This window comes from Rhinolophus ferrumequinum, chromosome 18, assembly GCF_004115265.2.
Source record: "Rhinolophus ferrumequinum isolate MPI-CBG mRhiFer1 chromosome 18, mRhiFer1_v1.p, whole genome shotgun sequence".
Classification (NCBI taxonomy): Eukaryota; Metazoa; Chordata; class Mammalia; order Chiroptera; family Rhinolophidae; genus Rhinolophus; species Rhinolophus ferrumequinum.
In genome coordinates this window covers 22811392-22829279 of record NC_046301.1, presented here as the reverse complement: position 1 = coordinate 22829279, position 17888 = coordinate 22811392, and the positions used below count along the sequence as shown (strand labels likewise).

At 37.9% G+C, this 17888-nt stretch overlaps 2 protein-coding genes and 2 non-coding genes across 10 annotated transcripts in view; 1 reads left to right on the top strand and 3 right to left on the bottom strand.

The window, feature by feature from the left end:
• The window catches only part of SH3D19 (SH3 domain containing 19), a 139497-nt gene extending 132617 nt beyond the window's left edge, over positions 1-6880 (top strand). For 6 of the 7 annotated variants that reach the window (XM_033133715.1, XM_033133718.1, XM_033133717.1 and 3 more), the window contains 3 exons: positions 1268-1454; positions 2111-2208; positions 5617-6880. In XM_033133715.1, coding sequence (XP_032989606.1) covers positions 1268-1454; positions 2111-2208; positions 5617-5733 — 402 coding nt within the window. In that variant the 3' untranslated portion in view covers positions 5734-6880. Of the gene's footprint in view, positions 1-1267; positions 1455-2110; positions 2209-2717; positions 3177-5616 lie in introns of those variants that run through there. The other variant, XM_033133716.1, reaches the window with a different exon arrangement.
• A 6773-nt stretch (positions 6881-13653) lies between these two features.
• On the bottom strand, positions 13654-17882 carry RPS3A (ribosomal protein S3A). The gene is made up of 6 exons (XM_033133714.1): positions 17743-17882; positions 16935-17038; positions 16349-16536; positions 14687-14895; positions 14000-14109; positions 13654-13827 (listed from the first exon to the last, which is right to left on the bottom strand). The coding sequence occupies exons 1-6, from the start codon at positions 17802-17804 to the stop codon at positions 13706-13708; spliced, it is 795 nt and encodes a 264-aa protein (XP_032989605.1). The 5' UTR covers positions 17805-17882; the 3' UTR covers positions 13654-13705.
• On the bottom strand, positions 14307-14378 carry LOC117038606 (small nucleolar RNA SNORD73). The gene has a single exon (XR_004425696.1). It is a non-coding gene; the product is annotated as a small nucleolar RNA SNORD73 (small nucleolar RNA).
• On the bottom strand, positions 15605-15670 carry LOC117038607 (small nucleolar RNA SNORD73). Its single transcript, XR_004425697.1, has one exon. It is a non-coding gene; the product is annotated as a small nucleolar RNA SNORD73 (small nucleolar RNA).
• Positions 17883-17888: the final 6 nt, after the last annotated feature.

Here is a 17888-nt window from a genome sequence, read left to right as displayed (position 1 = left end):
GAAAGAGAAAAAACTGGATTAACATTTTTGCATGTGTAACATGACTTGAGAAGTTTTTAATCTGAACAGGAACATATGTGACTTCCATTGTGTTTTGTGACCTGTTTTAAAAGAGTGAGCCTCATGGAGTCATTATCAGAATGTAACTGGTAATTGATTGGGCTGTGTGTCTCTTAATTGTTTCATCCCCACCTACTGATCAAGTCAAACAGGGAAGAAAGTAACAACAGATTTCCAAAGGAAATGAGTCGATGCCCCTATTTCTTGGGAGTGATAAGGACCATTCTTTAGGGTTGCTTACCCTAGTGCAGGAGCAAGAGGGCTAAGATTAGGACGTTTTGTTTGCTTGTTTTTTTGTTTTTGTTTTATGAGCCATCAGTTGTTGAGAACTAAGATATGGCAGGCACTGTGTCAAGTGTTCTACATGCATTATCTCATATAATCTTCACAGCAACCCTAAGATGAAGCTGAGGCTCAGAAAAGAGAATCATATTGCCCAATGTCAGCTAAGAAGTGGCAGAGCTGGGTCTGGAACCCAGGCCTGTCTGGCTTTTAAAGCCTTTGCTCTTAGCGTTATCCTCTCCTCTCTACTTGAGCTTTTTAAACATAGGGCTCTCATCCTGACCTGGCAGAAACACCTCTTCATAGAGCAGAACCTTCCTCTGATATGTTTGGTGTTAAAAGCATTCTTGTTGGATCGTTTCATCATACTAGCCCACCACATTTGCTCATTCTGCCAACCTTAGAGATAACTACCTCATAAAATTAAAAATGTGGATTAATGAAGCCCTGTACTATGGAATCTGATAGCCTCTGAATCAGGTAAAGACCTGGGAATTAATAGAGTGCCCATCTGATCCTTCATAATTTAGAGGAGCTTCACTGGAAATTATATTACTAGAATTTTTTCATAGTGTCATAAATACTATACATAAATATTGTATGTTTTTACCTAGGTTTTTGAATATAACTGTCATAGACATAATTGAAAAAGGGTTTTGCTTAAATATTATATATCTTTTAAAAGCAGAAGAGCCACAAATTCTATCACATCTGTCATATAGATTTATATTTTGAGAAAAAAAGTTATTGGAAATTTTTATTTCTAAAACTTGATAGCAACATAAAGTATTAGGTGATTTAAAGAAACCTTCAGGCTTTGAAATCTTACGACACCTTAGCTTTTTTCCTACCATTTTTCAACCTTTGTAGAAATCAATTTCAAATAAAATCTCACATTTCTTATCAAATTTCTGATTTGTAACAGGATAATAGTCTTTCTGGAGAATGGTGTGAAGCTCTTCACAGTTTTACAGCAGAGACCAGTGATGACTTATCCTTCCAGAGGGGGGACCGGATCCTGATCCTCCAGCGTCTGGATTCCGACTGGTACAAGGGCAGAATGCGTGGCAAGGAGGGGATCTTCCCAGCAGTCTTTGTGCGGCCCTGCCCAGGTATGACAACGACAGGAAGTGACTCTTACTCTCTAAGGGGAAGCCCGAGACTTTTAAAACGATATATACTGTGTTTCCCTGAAAATAAGACCTAGCCGGACCATCAGCTCAAAAATTAATATAAGACCCGGTCTTATTTTACTGTAAGACCGGGTCTTATATAAGATAATGTAATATAATATAATATAGTATAATATGATACTAGATACGATACAATATACAATACGATACCAGGTCTTATATTAATTTTTGCTCCAAAAGACGCATTAGAACTGATGGTCCGGCTAGATCTTATTTTCGGGGAAACGGGGTATTTCATTTCCCTCTGGCCATGCTCAGTTTAAATTGTTTGCCTATGTTTGAAAGAGTTGATTTATAAAGTTTTATAAACTCTCTTATTCATATGCTTTCTTGGAGTTAAGGGGGAAAAAAGATAAAAATTCCTTCACTTGATAATGGCTAATTTTGTCCACTAAATTTATTTTCTATCTTTTTTTCCTGCTAAGAGAACATCTTTCATCTTTTTATAAATTAAATAAATTCAAAATTAATTGAAGATATTCTGCCCTGGGAATGACAAGGGGGTTTCTTAAAATGTTTGATTTGTGCTTTGGTCCAATGTCTTTCTATATATTTGAATTTTTGTATCTCCACAGCTGAGGCAAAAAGTATGTCTGCTTTAGCACTGAAGGGGAGGAAGGCCAAAGCCTTATATGATTTCCATGGGGAGAATGAAGATGAGCTTTCCTTCAAGGTCAGAATGTGTATCTTTTTGTAACTGTATTAAGAAGGTATAAATTTTGAAATGTTTTCCATTGAAGGGTGGAATATTGATCATTAGCCAAGAACGAACACATCTCACGCCGTAACTCTAAAGGACAAGATTAGAAAGTGGATGAGGGAAATGTAAATTATCAGTAAGGCTTTTAGGTACTTAAAGAAACCTTATTGGCTTGATAGCCCACAATCCCCAAATTCCTTATTCCTTGGCCTTATAGCAGTAGATCTCAGTAATATTGGAGTTTTCACTGGTGGCCCTAGTAAAGGATGATCGCATACATGGCCCTTGCAGCCTGCTGTTATCACGTCTTTGAAATCAGTGGAGAAATCAGTCGGTACCTACTACAACTGGCCATTACACCAGTGCCTTTATGTCCACAGATACGAACTGGGCTGTGGGGAATTGACCTCAAAAGTTAAGCTACTTTGCAAAGGGTTTTTTAGCATCTAAAATTTAATCTTACTTCCTTTTTTTTTTTAAAGGAAAAATTCCATGATCCTGTTTCCCCAATCCATAGTTGGACCATGGTCAGAGGAAAGCGCCCGGAGTAGTACTTTGAGACTGTGCCAGAGGAGGGAGGGTGGTTTTAGTAGTCGTTGCTTGCATAAGGGTCTGTGTCATACAGCAGTAAATTCTCTATCATTTGGTCAGAGGCGGGGATGCCATAGAGAGAATGAAAGCATCAAGCAGTGATTGGACAAGATGAGACTTAAAACAGTGGGTGCCAAACAAGGCACCCACAACAAAATGAGGAAACAAGGAAAACAAAGTGATATTGGGTACGTGCAGGCTTTTGGGGAGTCATGGAGTCAGGGGGCATGCTGAGAGATATGTCAGTTATAAGGTTGCTAACTTTCCTATTTTGTGATGGAGTTCTTGTTTCTTCTGAGAATTTTTTTTCGTTTTCATATTAAAATGTCATTTCTGTTATAAAATATTAGTGAACACACAATGCAATATACAGATGATGAATTATAGGATTCTGCACTTGAAACCTATATATTATTAACCAATGTCACCCCAATAAATTTAATAAAATTAAAAAATAAATAAATGATTGTTAGTAAATGATATTTCTTACGGAAAATTATAATTTGGTAACCCTGTATCACTTTCTTCTTTTTTTGTTAATTCTTGGTACCTAAAATCCAAATGTTTGGAAACTGTTGCCCCAGTCCTTTTTAGTCTTTTGAGAGTTAATGGCTCAAAATTCATTCTTTTTATCTTCAGACTGTTACTTAAAGTGAACAACCTGGATTCAAACTTTTTGGATGTTATTTTAGCCTTCATTTAAGTTAGAATTCAGTGTCCTCCAGAAAATAAGTGGTCTTCATTTTACAAATGACTAACTGTAAGCAGGATAGTTCTAGAGTATTTTTAGTTAAAGGATTCTGCACTTTCAGTATCGTTGATCATTAATATTTTTGTTAAATATCCACAGAATATTAGATAAAACTTTTTAAAAAATTGTCCTAGCCCTCAGAAAACTGTCATGCTATGTACGTAAGAGCTGAGAAAAATAGTTTTAGTGAACCATTATGTTATAATTTAGAAACCAGCAGGAACTTACTTATAATAGAAACTTGGAATGGCCAGAAATTTTAGTTTTTAGCAGAGTAAAGTAAATTAATGACATTTGATAGTCAGCATTTTTCCTTTCCATTTTCCATAAGAAAGGCCTTAAATCAAACCATTTTTTCCAGAGGGCTATGTACTAGGGCTACAAATAAATCCATTTAGCTTGATAAAGATATTCTTAAAAGTAGCCAGGGTCATTTTGGACCATTATAGAATCTTAAACCCAGATTCTAAGAACTTGTTAGAAATAATAAAGAGTAAAACGGTTTCAGGAGATAACTTCAAAAATTATGTGATCTTTTGAGGAATTTTTATTCACACACAGTCCCTTTACCTAACCTGATGAGGAAAAATCAGTATTCTGAATCAGGGTGAAGCTCTTTAAGACAGGAAAAAATGAAAATTCTATACTGAGTCCAAGGAGGAATGGAATAAACCAAATGGTAGAGGACAATACCATTCTGTGGAAAAACAAATGCAGAGTTGAAAATGCTCAGGATGTTGAGAAAAGGCAATTCTAGTAAAAGCCGTTGTAAATAAAGAGGTCCATTGTAAAAATGTGGTGACCACACAGCCTAATGGTTAGAAATACAGGTCCTAAAATCACACTAGATTTGAATCCTGTCCCTACCACTAACTAGACATGTGACTCTGAGCAAGTTACTTAATCTCTCTTCTGAGCTTGTTTCTTTTTCTTTAAAATAAGGAAATCTGTAAACATATCTCTAAAATGGGAAGAATAATAGTACCCACCTCTAGGACTGCTGTGTTTTATAAATGAGTTAATTCCTATAAAGTATATAGAATAGGACAAGGCTTATAGTAAGCACATGGCTCACTTATCTCTAAGTCTTTGCTTAAATATCACCTTCAGCGGGGCCTTCCCTGACCACGCTAATGAGATGGCAACCCCACACTGTCTGTCTTTCTCTGCCACCATATTTATTTGTCTTCCTACTCTAGAATGAGATCTTTATTCATTGCTGTGTCCATAATGACCTGAACAGCAGTGTCTGAAACATAGTGGGCACTCAGTAAATAATTATTAGATGGTGGAAATACACACACACACAAATACATATAGTATATACAGAGGGTGCCCAAAAAATGTACACACATTTTAAGAAAGGAAAAAACTGTATTAAAATTATAATACTCAATATATACCTATAACAAAAGATGAATACAAGTCACATATGGCTTCTGCAATTACAAGAGGTGCTCAAAGTGGTTACCATCAGAGTAATTTTAAGTTTTTTTTATCGTTTTTATACGCGCGTGCGCACACACGTATACCTGGAGTGTCAAAAAAATGTATACACATGACTTGTGTTCATCTTTTGTTATCGGTATATATTAAGTATTACAATTTTAATACAGTGTTTTCCTTTCTTAAAATGTGTATACATTTTTTTGAATAGGATGTGTGTGTTTGTGTGTGTGTGTGTGTGTGTATATACATATATAAAATGGCTGGTATTTATATATATATAAAATAGCTGGTATTGTTATTAAAGAAGAATTTTAGATTAGGAATGGTGAATTTGGGGGGCACAAAATACAAGCGGGAAAATAGAAGTGCAACAGGAGTGACACTGGCAAAGGAATGGGCTTTGAGGAAAAGAGGCATACAAGTAAATGGCATCGTTAGGTAGAGATCATCTTTGTGGTGTATCATTTAATCCTCTCGGCAAATCGTGGTAAGTTAAAGAGAAGATTATACATGCCTCTCCAGATGGGCTGCCTACCACACTTATACTCAACAGAAACTAATAATTCTTTCCAATTCCTTTTTTCTTACAGGCTGGAGATATAATAACAGAGCTGGAATCTGTAGATGATGACTGGATGAGTGGAGAACTAATGGGAAAATCTGGAATATTTCCCCAAAACTACGTTCAGGTTTTACAAGTCAGCTAAAGGTGAAGCTTGACTGTGTTCCTTGGCACAAGAACTCACTTGAACTATCACTTTGACTATCAGATACATTTTTGCACTATTTTTTTTAAACTGAAAGAAATATCTATGCTGTACATTGTACTCTAGGATTTTCTGAAAGCAGAAAATATCTAGATTTCATTATTAGATTTCATTCACAGTAGAAACGTGCATGTGGAAATTCATGAGCAAGTATTCTACCAAGGGAAACATCAAGCAGGGTTAGCAAGGCAGTGAAATACCTCCCCCCCGGGAAGTGTCTGGTGACATCGAGCACAGGGAAGCTCCAAGCAAAAGTTGCACTTGGACATCTATTTTCATCCGCAAAAGTAAATTAACCGTGCTTCTTCATTTTTTACTTTAGTTTAAAAAGAGGACGTTTGATATTCTACATGCTGTAACTATCAGGACATGGTTAGTAATCTAAATTTCATTGTTGATACTCAATTCTAACAGCTTGAGTGCATTTGCCAGGGCAAATCCTTGCTTCAGGAGGGGGGTCATTTATGACTAGTCAGAGCCTTTGTAAGAATGGGGTGAATCTGCTGATGCTCACCAAGTACTCCTGTGTTCCTGTTTCCCCTTTGCTCAAGGATTTGAAGCGGGTTAAAATTGAGTGGATGCATCTTAGTCAAAAGAACAAAACCATCCCGAGATGCCTTGCTAATATGACTAACCCTTTCATATACCTGCTGTACTTACTTCTTTCCTCCATTTATACTTTATGTTAACAGGGTTATTATAAAGCACATTTTCTGAATCAGCAATCATTCTCTTGACAATTACTGGTACCCAAAGAAACATTCATTTTCTTTGCATTACCCCGGTAATATATAAAAGCTATGTCTTGTTTAAGTGGTACATTATGAATCACATATATCTCAGAATACAGAGCAACTATTAAGATGGAAAACAATGCAAACTCCCACATCTCATTGCTTCCCAGTATAATCAGAATGAAAAACAATTTAAAAAGACTGAAGACTGATACTTTCTTGGGTTTTCCCACAGCTCATAAAGCAAACAAACAAAAAACCACTTTCCTGCTACATCCATTGTTATGCATGCCAACTTAAAATAAAAGTGGTTCTTTATAGGACTGAATCAATCAGTTTATGGGCTGAAAAAGTCAAACTATCAGTTCAAAAAGGTCGAAGACAATCTTCCGAACAGATCAATGGAATAGAATTTCATTGGAAATGTAAAACTTTCCCAACTGTTCACGACTTTCTTCTATTTTTGAGAAGTTTCACATACTGGCCACTTTTTAGCTTTTATTATTGTTTCCCATTGTCCCAAAAGTTAGGCAGCCAGTGGTCAAACCCACATGGGGTTCTACAAGGGAGGATATATTTACTTAGTCTTGATTAAAGGTCATCTCTCAGTTATATGGTTATAATTGATATAGGGGCTGTTTTTTCTGTATGTTTTGTATCAAGACAGTATAAAGAAAACCTGTCAAACTTTACTGGAGTAATTTCATGAGAATTGGAAGACTTAAAGCATTATCCCAACTAAATTCCCATTTGCAGCAAGCTGTACAACAGTAAGCAGGGTGTGTGTCTGGAATAGAACGTGAGGAATACTTTTTTGTGTAATTTTAACATCTTATATCGAAGATCATGAAAAACCTAGCTTTGTTAGAGAAAAATATTCCTTTTAAATTTTGGCCTTCTGTCAGCAGAATGGTAAGTGCAATAGTTGTAAATCTACTTGACACTGTAATAAACTGAACTGCACTTTTCAAAGTCTTTTTCTCATACTAGACTGAGATGTTTGTGAATGGAAATGGTATCTTTATATCTCCAGGCCTTTCCACCATATAGGTCAATAAAGGATGGTTGGATGGATGGATAACTTACATATACAGCAGTACCATTTTGGATCCACCAAAATCTAGTATCTTTCTTCCTTAATTTGTTGACAAAAATCTTTATTGAAACAAAATTTGGTTTTTGTATCATTTCACTTCATCATGTTACATTTTTGGCTTGTCATTTATTGTCTACTCAACTGACAAGAAGCCAAAATGTAGCTTGGTATGGATTTTCATAGGTACTTTCTTGCTCTGTATATTGATTGAGCATAATTTTTATATTCAGTGAATTTCATAGGGGAGCAATAGGAATGTATTCTTTTTCCTTTCAGGAATTTTAGGTGAAAACCTGACTTTATTCATCCAAGGCTCCTCAAAGTAGAATCTCTGAATCCCTTTTTCTTTGGTGGATTAAAACTAGTGAAGTCATTTAATGTATTATTCTTACCCTTTTGATTACCCTTTTGAACACTGAAGTGACAGGTTTCGTTAAAAGATGCCCTTGTTTACATGACTATGTCTTTGTTTACATGGCTGGAGGCGTAATGTAGTATATCTTTCATTGTGCTCATGGAAATCATGTTTTGAATACAGTCTGAAACATTCCAAATGAAAAAAGTCAGTACATTTATCAACATTTATTGTTAGAACTAGCATTTGAAAACAAAATATCCTTTTTCTGTAGAGTTTGTTATACATCAGTACTCAACAATAATTGTTTAGTTTTTATTTAGTTTCTTAAACTTAGATAAATATACCTAGAGAAATATTGATGGATAGATGGGCCTATTTTAAAGGGATATTTGGTATAATCATTACTGGTTTATTCCTTTTAATTAATGTCAAATCCACTTTGGCCACATGATTCATAATACAGTGTCACTGAATGAACTCTTAATAGTGAATTTTTTCCTGAATAGGAAATCATTTTCTAATCTATGCCTTTTTACTTCACTGTAATTATAGAGGGAAAATAAATACAAACAGAACAACAGCACCACCTAGGGGCCTTTCACCTAATGGCAAGCTCATCTTTGTTAAACTACAGGACTGCAGACCCGAGTTCTACCAGCAGAGGTTAAATGATTTGCCTAAGGCCATACAGGTATGGCAGAGCCTAAAGCAAAACCTAGCTCTACTTATTCCCAATTCAGTATTTTTTCCCATTTCTTGTGCTAAAGTGATACATTTCTCTTTAGTAGTTAAACAAGTAGAATTGATCTTTTTTATTGGCCTGTAAAAGTTGTAGCTTTTCAGATATAATATAGGATTAGAATCAATTGCAGAGAATAAATTAAAACTTTGAACTTATTTCTTCCAACAAAACTCCTGCTCATCTTCTCAGTTTTATTATGGACAATATATATTGTTACCTAGAAATGCAAACGCGAAGTGATCCATTAATAGGGACTTTTCTATTTAATAGGGGATATTTGAATGCTTGGAACATCAGATCTTGAAAAGGTGTGACAGTAGGGCTGTGCTCTTGGTAACCGCAGAGCAATCCTAAACCTAGCTTTTCATACACATGTAGCACAAAACACAGTTTAGTATTTTGGAGTCTAATAGATTAACTCAAGCACTGTTGAGCTAGTAAATTTGTATTTCAGATTCTGGAACACATTCTGGATTTTTTTGGGGGGGTGGGTACTTTTTATTTTTACTCTTAGCCATTGCAGAATATATTGAATTGAGAATCTAGGGGGTAGTATAAACTTTACACCTTTTTAGGTGTCACAACCAGGAAGACACGACCTGCTGACTTTCAAACTTGTCAGTCTACAAAACCAGTTGTACAAAATCCCTGTCAAGAAACTAGCAACATCTAGCCTATCGGGCTAATAGGGGCTGGCCAGTTTGAAGTGAGCAGAGCTGACGGGGTGGAGGCTGGGAAATTCAGGATCTAATGTCAATCAGCAGCCTGTGGAAAGTTAAATGATGGTTAGCGTATTCAAAAAACCCTCGTTTCCCAAACCAGCTCCTCGGATGCTTTCGTTGAACAGGGTAGATTTTTTAAACAAGAAATCTTCATTGTATATATACCATGGATTACCTATTTATCTTCAAATACTGCAAATTAAGCAATAACTCAAGGAAATATTTCTCATAATTATTCAAATTCATAATTCAAAAGTTATCTGCCGGCTGTCTCTTGTTTTAACAGAAATTGACTGACAATCTTTAATACCAAAATATTGGCCCATATTTAGTTCTTTACAATTAACAAAATGAACAACTACATTTATTTCTCCAATCATGTCCAAGTTTATTGGATAGAGCACTGACTCAAATATCACTGAGGCCCAACAACCACATTGTTCCCCAGACCCACAGCTGTTGGCCAACAGCTTGAAGAGAATTGTTACTTCCAAAGAACCTCTGAGCTTGTGGATAATCCTTCAGTGCAGTACTATACATACTAAGATTATACTATTCTAGGTGTATTCTCTTGAGATATATGAAACGTCAAAGCTATTAAAAAATAAATACGCAGTGATTCAAGTTCCCCAATTCATCTGTATAAACAGAGCACTCTAGGGGAAGATGAGTGTGGGAAAGCAGGCAAAGGCCTGCATCGTTGCTGGTCAGAGGGGCTTGGGTGGGCTATGAGAAGGCCTAGTTGTCCACTGCAGTGAGCGAGGTGGGGGCAAGGTCAGAGAGCAAAAGAAACTAGAACACTAGGACACTGTACGTCTCTAAGATTAATTACGAAGTGGGAGGACTGCCTCTATGCAGGTATGTTGGGCTATTCCTGCTGGATGGGGATGGACGGCTTCTCTATATTCTACTCGATCGACACAAGGAGGATCTACTTTGTAAGGAGAATAAGGGTAATGAGACCATAGAAGCTGAGGGAAGAATCAGGATCACATTCACAAATAGGGCGGCTGGGAAGACCCTACACACTATGTTCCCCAAAAAGTCAGCAGCTAATAAATCACTTAAGCTGGTACCCAGCTGCAGAAAGTTAAGATTTTCTTCTTCAGGATTGGGCAATGAGGTTCACTACCATTCGGCCATAGATGCCTAGAATACTGGCCCTGACCCCTGCTATGTTGGGCATCATGATCTGGCCATTTGGTTCCTGTGGGTGATGCCCCAGTCACCATGCAGAACTGTATGTGGAGCCAAGGACTTGAATACCATGGTAACCAAAAAGCCCATGACAGAAAAAAAGAAAGAAAATGTACTTAGGTTTGGTTTGACTTAAATAAGTATGAATATCTGAGTTCATGCCGTGGAAAACATACCCGATTACAAGACACAAAAATGCAAGTTCATGACCTAGTTAACTAACCCCGCATTTTTTAAAAATTGGGGTATGATTTGCATGAAATGTAGATACTAAATTCTGAGTTTTGACAATTATATGCTCATAACTGTCAATAGAATATTTCCACCATCCCAGAAAGTTGCTCATACCTCTCCAGTCAGTTTTCTCCCCTATCCCTTCCCATGCAGAGGCCATCAGTGTTCTGATTCCTAGCACTGCAGATTCATTTTTGCCTCTTCTAGAATTTAAAAAATGGAATAGCATAGTTATCTACTCTTCTGGCTTCTTTTGCTCAACATAAATTTTTGAGATTTATCCATATTGTAACAGTTCATTCCCTTTTATTACTCAGTAGTATTTGATTACCTGAATATTCTACAATTTGTTTATTCTATTGGGTTTTATCCAGTTTTTCGCTATTATGAGTAAAACTGGTATGAACATTTTTCCAGCTTTGAGATAGGACTGGTATGAACATTCTTAAACAAGTCTTTTTGTGCACATAGGATTTCATTTCTCTTGGCTAAATTTACCTAAGAGTAAAATTAAGTGGTAAAATGTTTAATTTTATAAAAGCCATCGGTTTTCCTAAGTGGTTGTACCATTTTACACTCCACTAGTGGTGTTTGCAAGTTTGTTACTCCACATCTTCACCATTTGATCAGTCTATTAGCAGTGTCAGTTTCAGCCAGTGTTACATTCTGATGCAAAACAATTACAGTACTGCAAAGATTTCTAAGAGCTAATGACACCTGCAATAATTCCTTGACCTTGACAGTTGCATTGCTGATCACATTATACCCAACAATTAACCACTGAATTAGTAACTGGATATTTAATAATTATATAAGTTTACAGGTGTATTAATAGCAGTTACCTTTTTAACAAATTGTTTGAGATATGTGCTGAAATATTGATATCTGAAATTTGTTTCAAATTGGGGAGGAAAGTGACAGGAACTGTGCCGTTTCACCTTTTACCCAACTTAGCTTACAAAGTTAGCCAGCCAGTGGCATGGATGCTGATGAAGACATGAGATTCCAGGGTCTTTTGTGTCAGTTTCCCGTGCCCCCCAAATTCCACAAATGATGTAAAGGACCCATCACACATGGGTTGCATCACAGAAGAGGAATACTAAGATTTAGCACTATTACAGTAAGTGGAAACAAGACTGCTTTTCTGGGAAAAAACATTACAAATCTTAAGGATGCAAACACAACCCTGAGAAATGACCCAGATAAGGAACAGAACTGTATGTACTCTTGGCTTACCTAAGGAGAGCTTGCCTGGATACTCACGCTCTATAGCAGATTGCCTCTCACAATTCACTCCTCAGCCTGACATTCTTCGCCAACTAGAATTTTTACAACTGGACTCAATCTGAGGTTATAATCTCACACATTTAATTAAGGGCATTATCCTAAAGACTCAAAGCACCAGATGAGGCCAACCTGTGGTAATGACATCATTCTCTCCAGGTTCCCAGACTGGGCCAATTTAGTGTGGGGATGGGAAGGGGGGATAGGGGGCTTGCAGCCCTTAAACTGACCTGCTAATCCTTGGTGTCACTGTTGATAACTAGATAGCAACAGATGGGCTAAAACGCAACCCATCTGAAAAGGAGACATCTCATGACCCATTTTCCCCCCAAAAGGGGTACAGGTCACTTCAGGTGAGCACTGGTAAAAGTCCAAGGACTGAGCCCAATACTAAAGTCTTCAAGGATGAACTAGCGAAGGAGTAGCCAGTCATGTGGGAGGAAAATGCTGAGGTGAGATTTGAGAACAGTTAAAAACAGGAGGAAATCATGTCAAGTCCGTAATGTAAGTCAAATGAGTGAAGGCCAAGAAAGGACAGTTGGACTTAGTAACAAAGCCGTTAGTAATCTAGAGAGCGACAGCTTCCTTGGTGGTGGTGCTGAGTCCAGTTGCAGATTCAAGTAAAATTAGACACAAAAAAATATGGTTAACTCTTGGCTTTGCTGTAGGGATTTGAGGTAAAATATTTATAAAGGTAATTGCTGGAGCCATGAGCTTTACTAGGCAGGAGCGGGGAATCCAGTGCTCAAATAGGAATGCTGTCCCGGCACAATTCATCCAGTGACAAGGCAGGCAGAAAATGTGAATACATGTATAGATGGAAGTCAGGGGTTTGTGAGGATCTTTTCTTGCCTGGTTTCAAGTTTCTCAATGATTATAATAAGCACGGTCATCAGCTGAGAATGAAGAGGTTTGAGGAGAGAGAGGGTAAGGAAAAGAATGAGTGACTGGAGGAAACACTGGACAGTGAGCAGCTTTAAATGCCCACTTATCAACAGACTAGTAACCAGTTTCTCGAGCCAAGTTCAGCCTTACAGTGCAGGTGCAGTGGAGCATTTTACAGAGATAGCATTTGAATTTGAAAACAAAAAGGTAAGAGCCACTAGGCTCTTTCCATTATTCAGTCAGTCTAGCACAGTGGTTCTCAATGGTCCCTGGGCATCAACATCACCTGAAACACTGTCAAAAATGAAAATGTCAGGCTTCGCCCTAGAACTACTGAATCAGACATTGTGCAGGTAGGGCCCTCAAGTCTTGTTTTAACAAGCCTTCCAGGTGGTTTAAGAACCATCTAAAAACTTAAGCCATGATGAGAAAGTGTTTTTGTTTATTAGCCATCCAGAACACCTCTAAGCTCACTATAGCTTAAAATAATCACTACCCTTTCTCAACTACTTAGAACAGACAAAATCCACACAAAACAGAAAAGTTTACATGACTATCGATTCAGACCATCTGATGCACCAAGCTGTCGATTATTTTTTAAAAAATTATCAGAAACAAAACATCAACAGGTTTTATTTGTCACCATGAAAAGTCGGATTTTTAAACAGATTCTTGGACTGGGGGCTCATATCCATCAGCTCGTTCAACTTTAGCACCTGTCTCATCCCCAGTAGCTTTTCCAGAGCTGCTACCTTCACCATGAAGCTCCATGAGTTTTCCCACTAAAATGAAGAAAATATTGTTATGGCATATCATACCTTGAAACAATGGTCTTCAATACTACATAGGCAGGACAGAAAACAAAACATCAGCCTCCCCTAAAACAAAAGCAAATAACGTATTTGGCCACACATTTTTTTTTCTTTCAGGAACCCTGAGATTTTTTTCACTTACATTCAAACTTGGGCTTCTTCAGCATTTTGACTTTTCTAACAAAGACATCATGGAGAGGATAAATAGATTGGCAAGCCTTTTCAATGTCTTTTCCAATGCTATCGGGAATCCTGCAAATCAGTAATGATAGATTAGAATAAATCTACACATATATGAAACCCCACAAATCTCATGTATGATAGCTTTACAGGTGAGGATGAAATGATCTGAACTATACAGCTACTTAGTAGGAAAGTTAGCATTTGAGCCTTCTGAGCCTAACTCTTACGTGCCTTTTCCATTATACCCTCTTGGCCTATTGCATGGGAACATCAGAAAAATGTTTACAGTTTTATCATTGGACATCATATGGGACCGAAACATTTTGTCATCACTCATTCCCATACATTATTGCAGAGGGTTTTGTCCATTCAGTGCATTTTCTAATTAAGGCAAAAGCATTTCCTGTGCTTCAAGTATCCCTGAGTGCCATGAGATAACTTTATCCAAAAAAAGGATCAAGAAACCAAATCAACATTTACTGAGCACTTAGCATGCATACTTTTATTTTAAGGGATGTAGCCAGATAGTTTCAAAGACAGGATTTAAGCACAGGTCTGACCTCACCCCCGTCTCATATGCTTTCCCTCATCTGAGGGATAATCAGAGATTCAAGGTTGTGTTGTGTGAGGGAAAAGAAATACTTACAATTTATTGACCACTTCTTTCAAGTCATTTGTCTGCACCTCTCGGGTCATGATTTCCATCATCTTCTTCCTGATTTGGCGGACCTGTTGATGCTGAGCATAAGAAGTCTTCCGAATCTGATTGTTGCGTTTTTTAGTGAAACCAACACAGAACAGACGAAGCAAATAACCATCGGTAGTCTTGACATCAACATGAGCTTCAATCATGGTCTAGTGAAAAAGATAGTCATATATACCAGGTATTAATGTAATCAATTCTTATCCCTCAAATTCTAATATAAAAAGGCAGGACGGTCAAGTACTCATGTCACATACAAGGTATAAATTACACGTCTAATTTACAGAGTTAACTTCCTTGAAGTGAACTTAGCATTGTTACCCCAAATTGTTACTATGTTGCATATCCAATTAAGTAAGTCCTCTCAACAGTCCTCCTTACTCCTCTAGGTGACTTTTCTATCCCCAATATCACTGGCAACAGCACCCACCCCACACCTTTTACATATACATGCCAGCCTGTAACATCCTGCCCCTCCCCCAATCTACTGTACGCCTGCAAGACAAGAGGAAAACTACAATATGGACTTCTACACTTACTCCATCTTTTAAAAAAATGTGTTTTGAATAGATGAGATATTGTTGTAATAACACTAAATGCGTATTACTTTTAAATGTCCTTTAAATTCCAACTAAAGCCATGCTGAGGATTAATACTCGATTTTATAGCTAAAACATAATAAAAAGTCCGTAACTAGTTATTATTACTGCCTAAATTAAAAAAACCCATCTTAGGTAGCAACAAAAACTGAATTGCCTCCTTTGCATTTTGTAAATGTTTTATCTTAGTTTAAAAAAGTGAATATAATTACAGCAAAAGGACATTAACAGTCCCAGAAATACAACCATAAAACTTTAGGAGAATATCAGAAATGTAACATTATCAGTATTTATCATCTGGGACTGCAACATTTTGTCATCATTCACTTCCATAAACAAAATATCCCAAAACTGAATGATCAGCTGGACACGTGTGAACCAATGCAATTTCCTGCAATAATCCTATTAATGTGCTAAGCATGTTTACATGGATCTTTTATTTTTACCTCGTAACTCCATGAGATGATACTCTTACATATATTTTACAGATAGAAACCAAGGCTTAGCAAGCTACAAGTTACTTGCCAAAGAGAACACAACTGGAAAATGGAGCTAAGTTTCAGTTGCACACCAAAGGCTCTGCTACTCCTATTATTCTATATTGCCAGAGGAATCAAGATTAGCCCAAACCAGTTTCCATTTTAAAATTCATTAGACTTTGAGGTCCAAATAGTCTGAAGAAAGGCGAAAGTGCAAACCTGTATCTAGACATTCTTCAATCAGCCACAAATCTGTGCAGCAACAACTTACTTTGATGAGAACCCAATATTAAACCTTGAATAATTTAAATAAATAGGAAGATCATGGTTTGCTCACTGCTGTTGCTCACGTTCAGAGTGCCAATCCCAGAGTCAGCACTCAATTATAGCAAGAAAACATCAAGGATTTAAAATGAAATCTAAACCTCAATTGCACGATTCGCTCCTTGTCATTAAACTGTGACAATACGTTACACCTTGGTCAAGCATGCCACAGCACCATGTACGCTAGGAAACCTTGTTCTCACCTGCCATTTTTTGACCATGGAGCACATTTTGTCACGGGTAAGATCCATGCCATGGAAATTAGTCAGGCAGTTTTTGCCCTGAACATCCTCAGTAATTAATTTGAATTTCCTAAATGCAACTTCATCATTCTGCAGATCTGCTAGGCTCACTTCAAAAACACGACCCTTGAGACCATCAGACGCAATTTCTATAAAACAAGAAATTGTCTCGTTAAAATTAGGAACCACATAAGCAAACTCAAACCAACCAAAACAATGTTCATGCATGAAAATGAACTTAGTAAAGAAAGAAGTAAATTATATAAAGACCTTAACATTCGTTAACCAAATACATGTGGACACCAATGACTGATAGGGCTAGGCTCAGCAGAAGCGCAAAACTACCTACGCAAACTTTCTTATTAGTTATAAAAAAAGTACCACCTTGCTTCTACAAGTGTTGTATCAAACACAAGCACCACGGGGGGCCAAAGCTGCAACCAGACCTGGTATTTCCTTAAAGTCTCCCACCACCAGATCATTAGTAGACCAAGATACATACACATCGCAGTTAAAGAAAAATGAAAACCAAGAATAAGATACTCACTGGTTCCTTGTGTTCTTGTGACTAGAGTTTTCCCAATATTTCTTATATTGAACATAGCTGGTGCTTTCACATCATACCAATCTTTCTTAGAAAATGGGTCAACCCTGGATTAAAAAAAAAAATGCTTTAAGTTTTACAGCAGATCACATACTGACTGACTTGACTTTCCTCATTCGAACGATTTTAAAGCACTAAGCGGCACATAAACACTGCAGTAAACTATTCCTTGAACAGTGAACTCGGGCGCATGTGTAACTCTAGCTCTCGCCAGTTTTTCACTGTACAGGCCAGACACGTTAAACCAAGCCACAAAAGAATACACTCCTCACCCCAATCGGTCCTTCCATTAATTACACTGCCTCCAAATAGCATGCATGCTTCTTTAACTTTACTGGTACATGAAGACAAATACTGGTAACGGGGGCTCTTCAGAGGGCCTCGGTTCCACCCGGCCCAAGCTGGGGGGGTGCGGGGTCCTCGGTGGGTAACAAGGATGGCTTCATCAACTCCAGCTCTTGGAGTTGCAACTTACGAGTCCCGTGAGCCCACAACACTGACACGCGCCCGCCAGGAGTCGCGGCGGCACTCCAGTTCACCAAGGGCACGCACAAGGCACAGAAGAAAGACCGCCGGCCGCCGCGACGCAGCACCCAGGTCTGCCAGGCAGCGGTTCGGGGTTTACCAACCCGACACGGCCAGTGCAATCCGACTGGCATCCTCGCCATCCGGCCCACGCCGCGAACCAGAACCCGCCCGCTGACTCCAGCAGGACTCCAAAAAGCGGGAGGCTACGACAGTCGCCACTTACACTTTTTTCTTGGCTCCTTTCTTGCCGCCTTTCGTAAGGCGCTTATTCTTACCGACCGCCATGGTGCTGCTCAGAGAGCCAAAAAGGCGGAAGTACAACTCGCGCGAGAACTTAGGCGTACGGGGCGGGGAAGCGCCGTCTACGTA

Bases quoted from the DNA above. Each gene is read 5' to 3' on its own strand.
- RPS3A (XM_033133714.1), bottom strand. From the start codon at position 17,804: ATGGCGGTCGGTAAGAATAAGCGCCTTACGAAAGGCGGCAAGAAAGGA. The intron at 17,039-17,742 runs GTAAGTGGCGAC...TTTTTAATCCAG, and splicing joins AAAGGAGCCAAGAAAAAAGT to GGTTGACCCATTTTCTAAGA. The intron at 14,110-14,686 runs GTAAGTATTTCT...ACTGATTTGCAG, and splicing joins AAAGAAGTGGTCAATAAATT to GATTCCCGATAGCATTGGAA.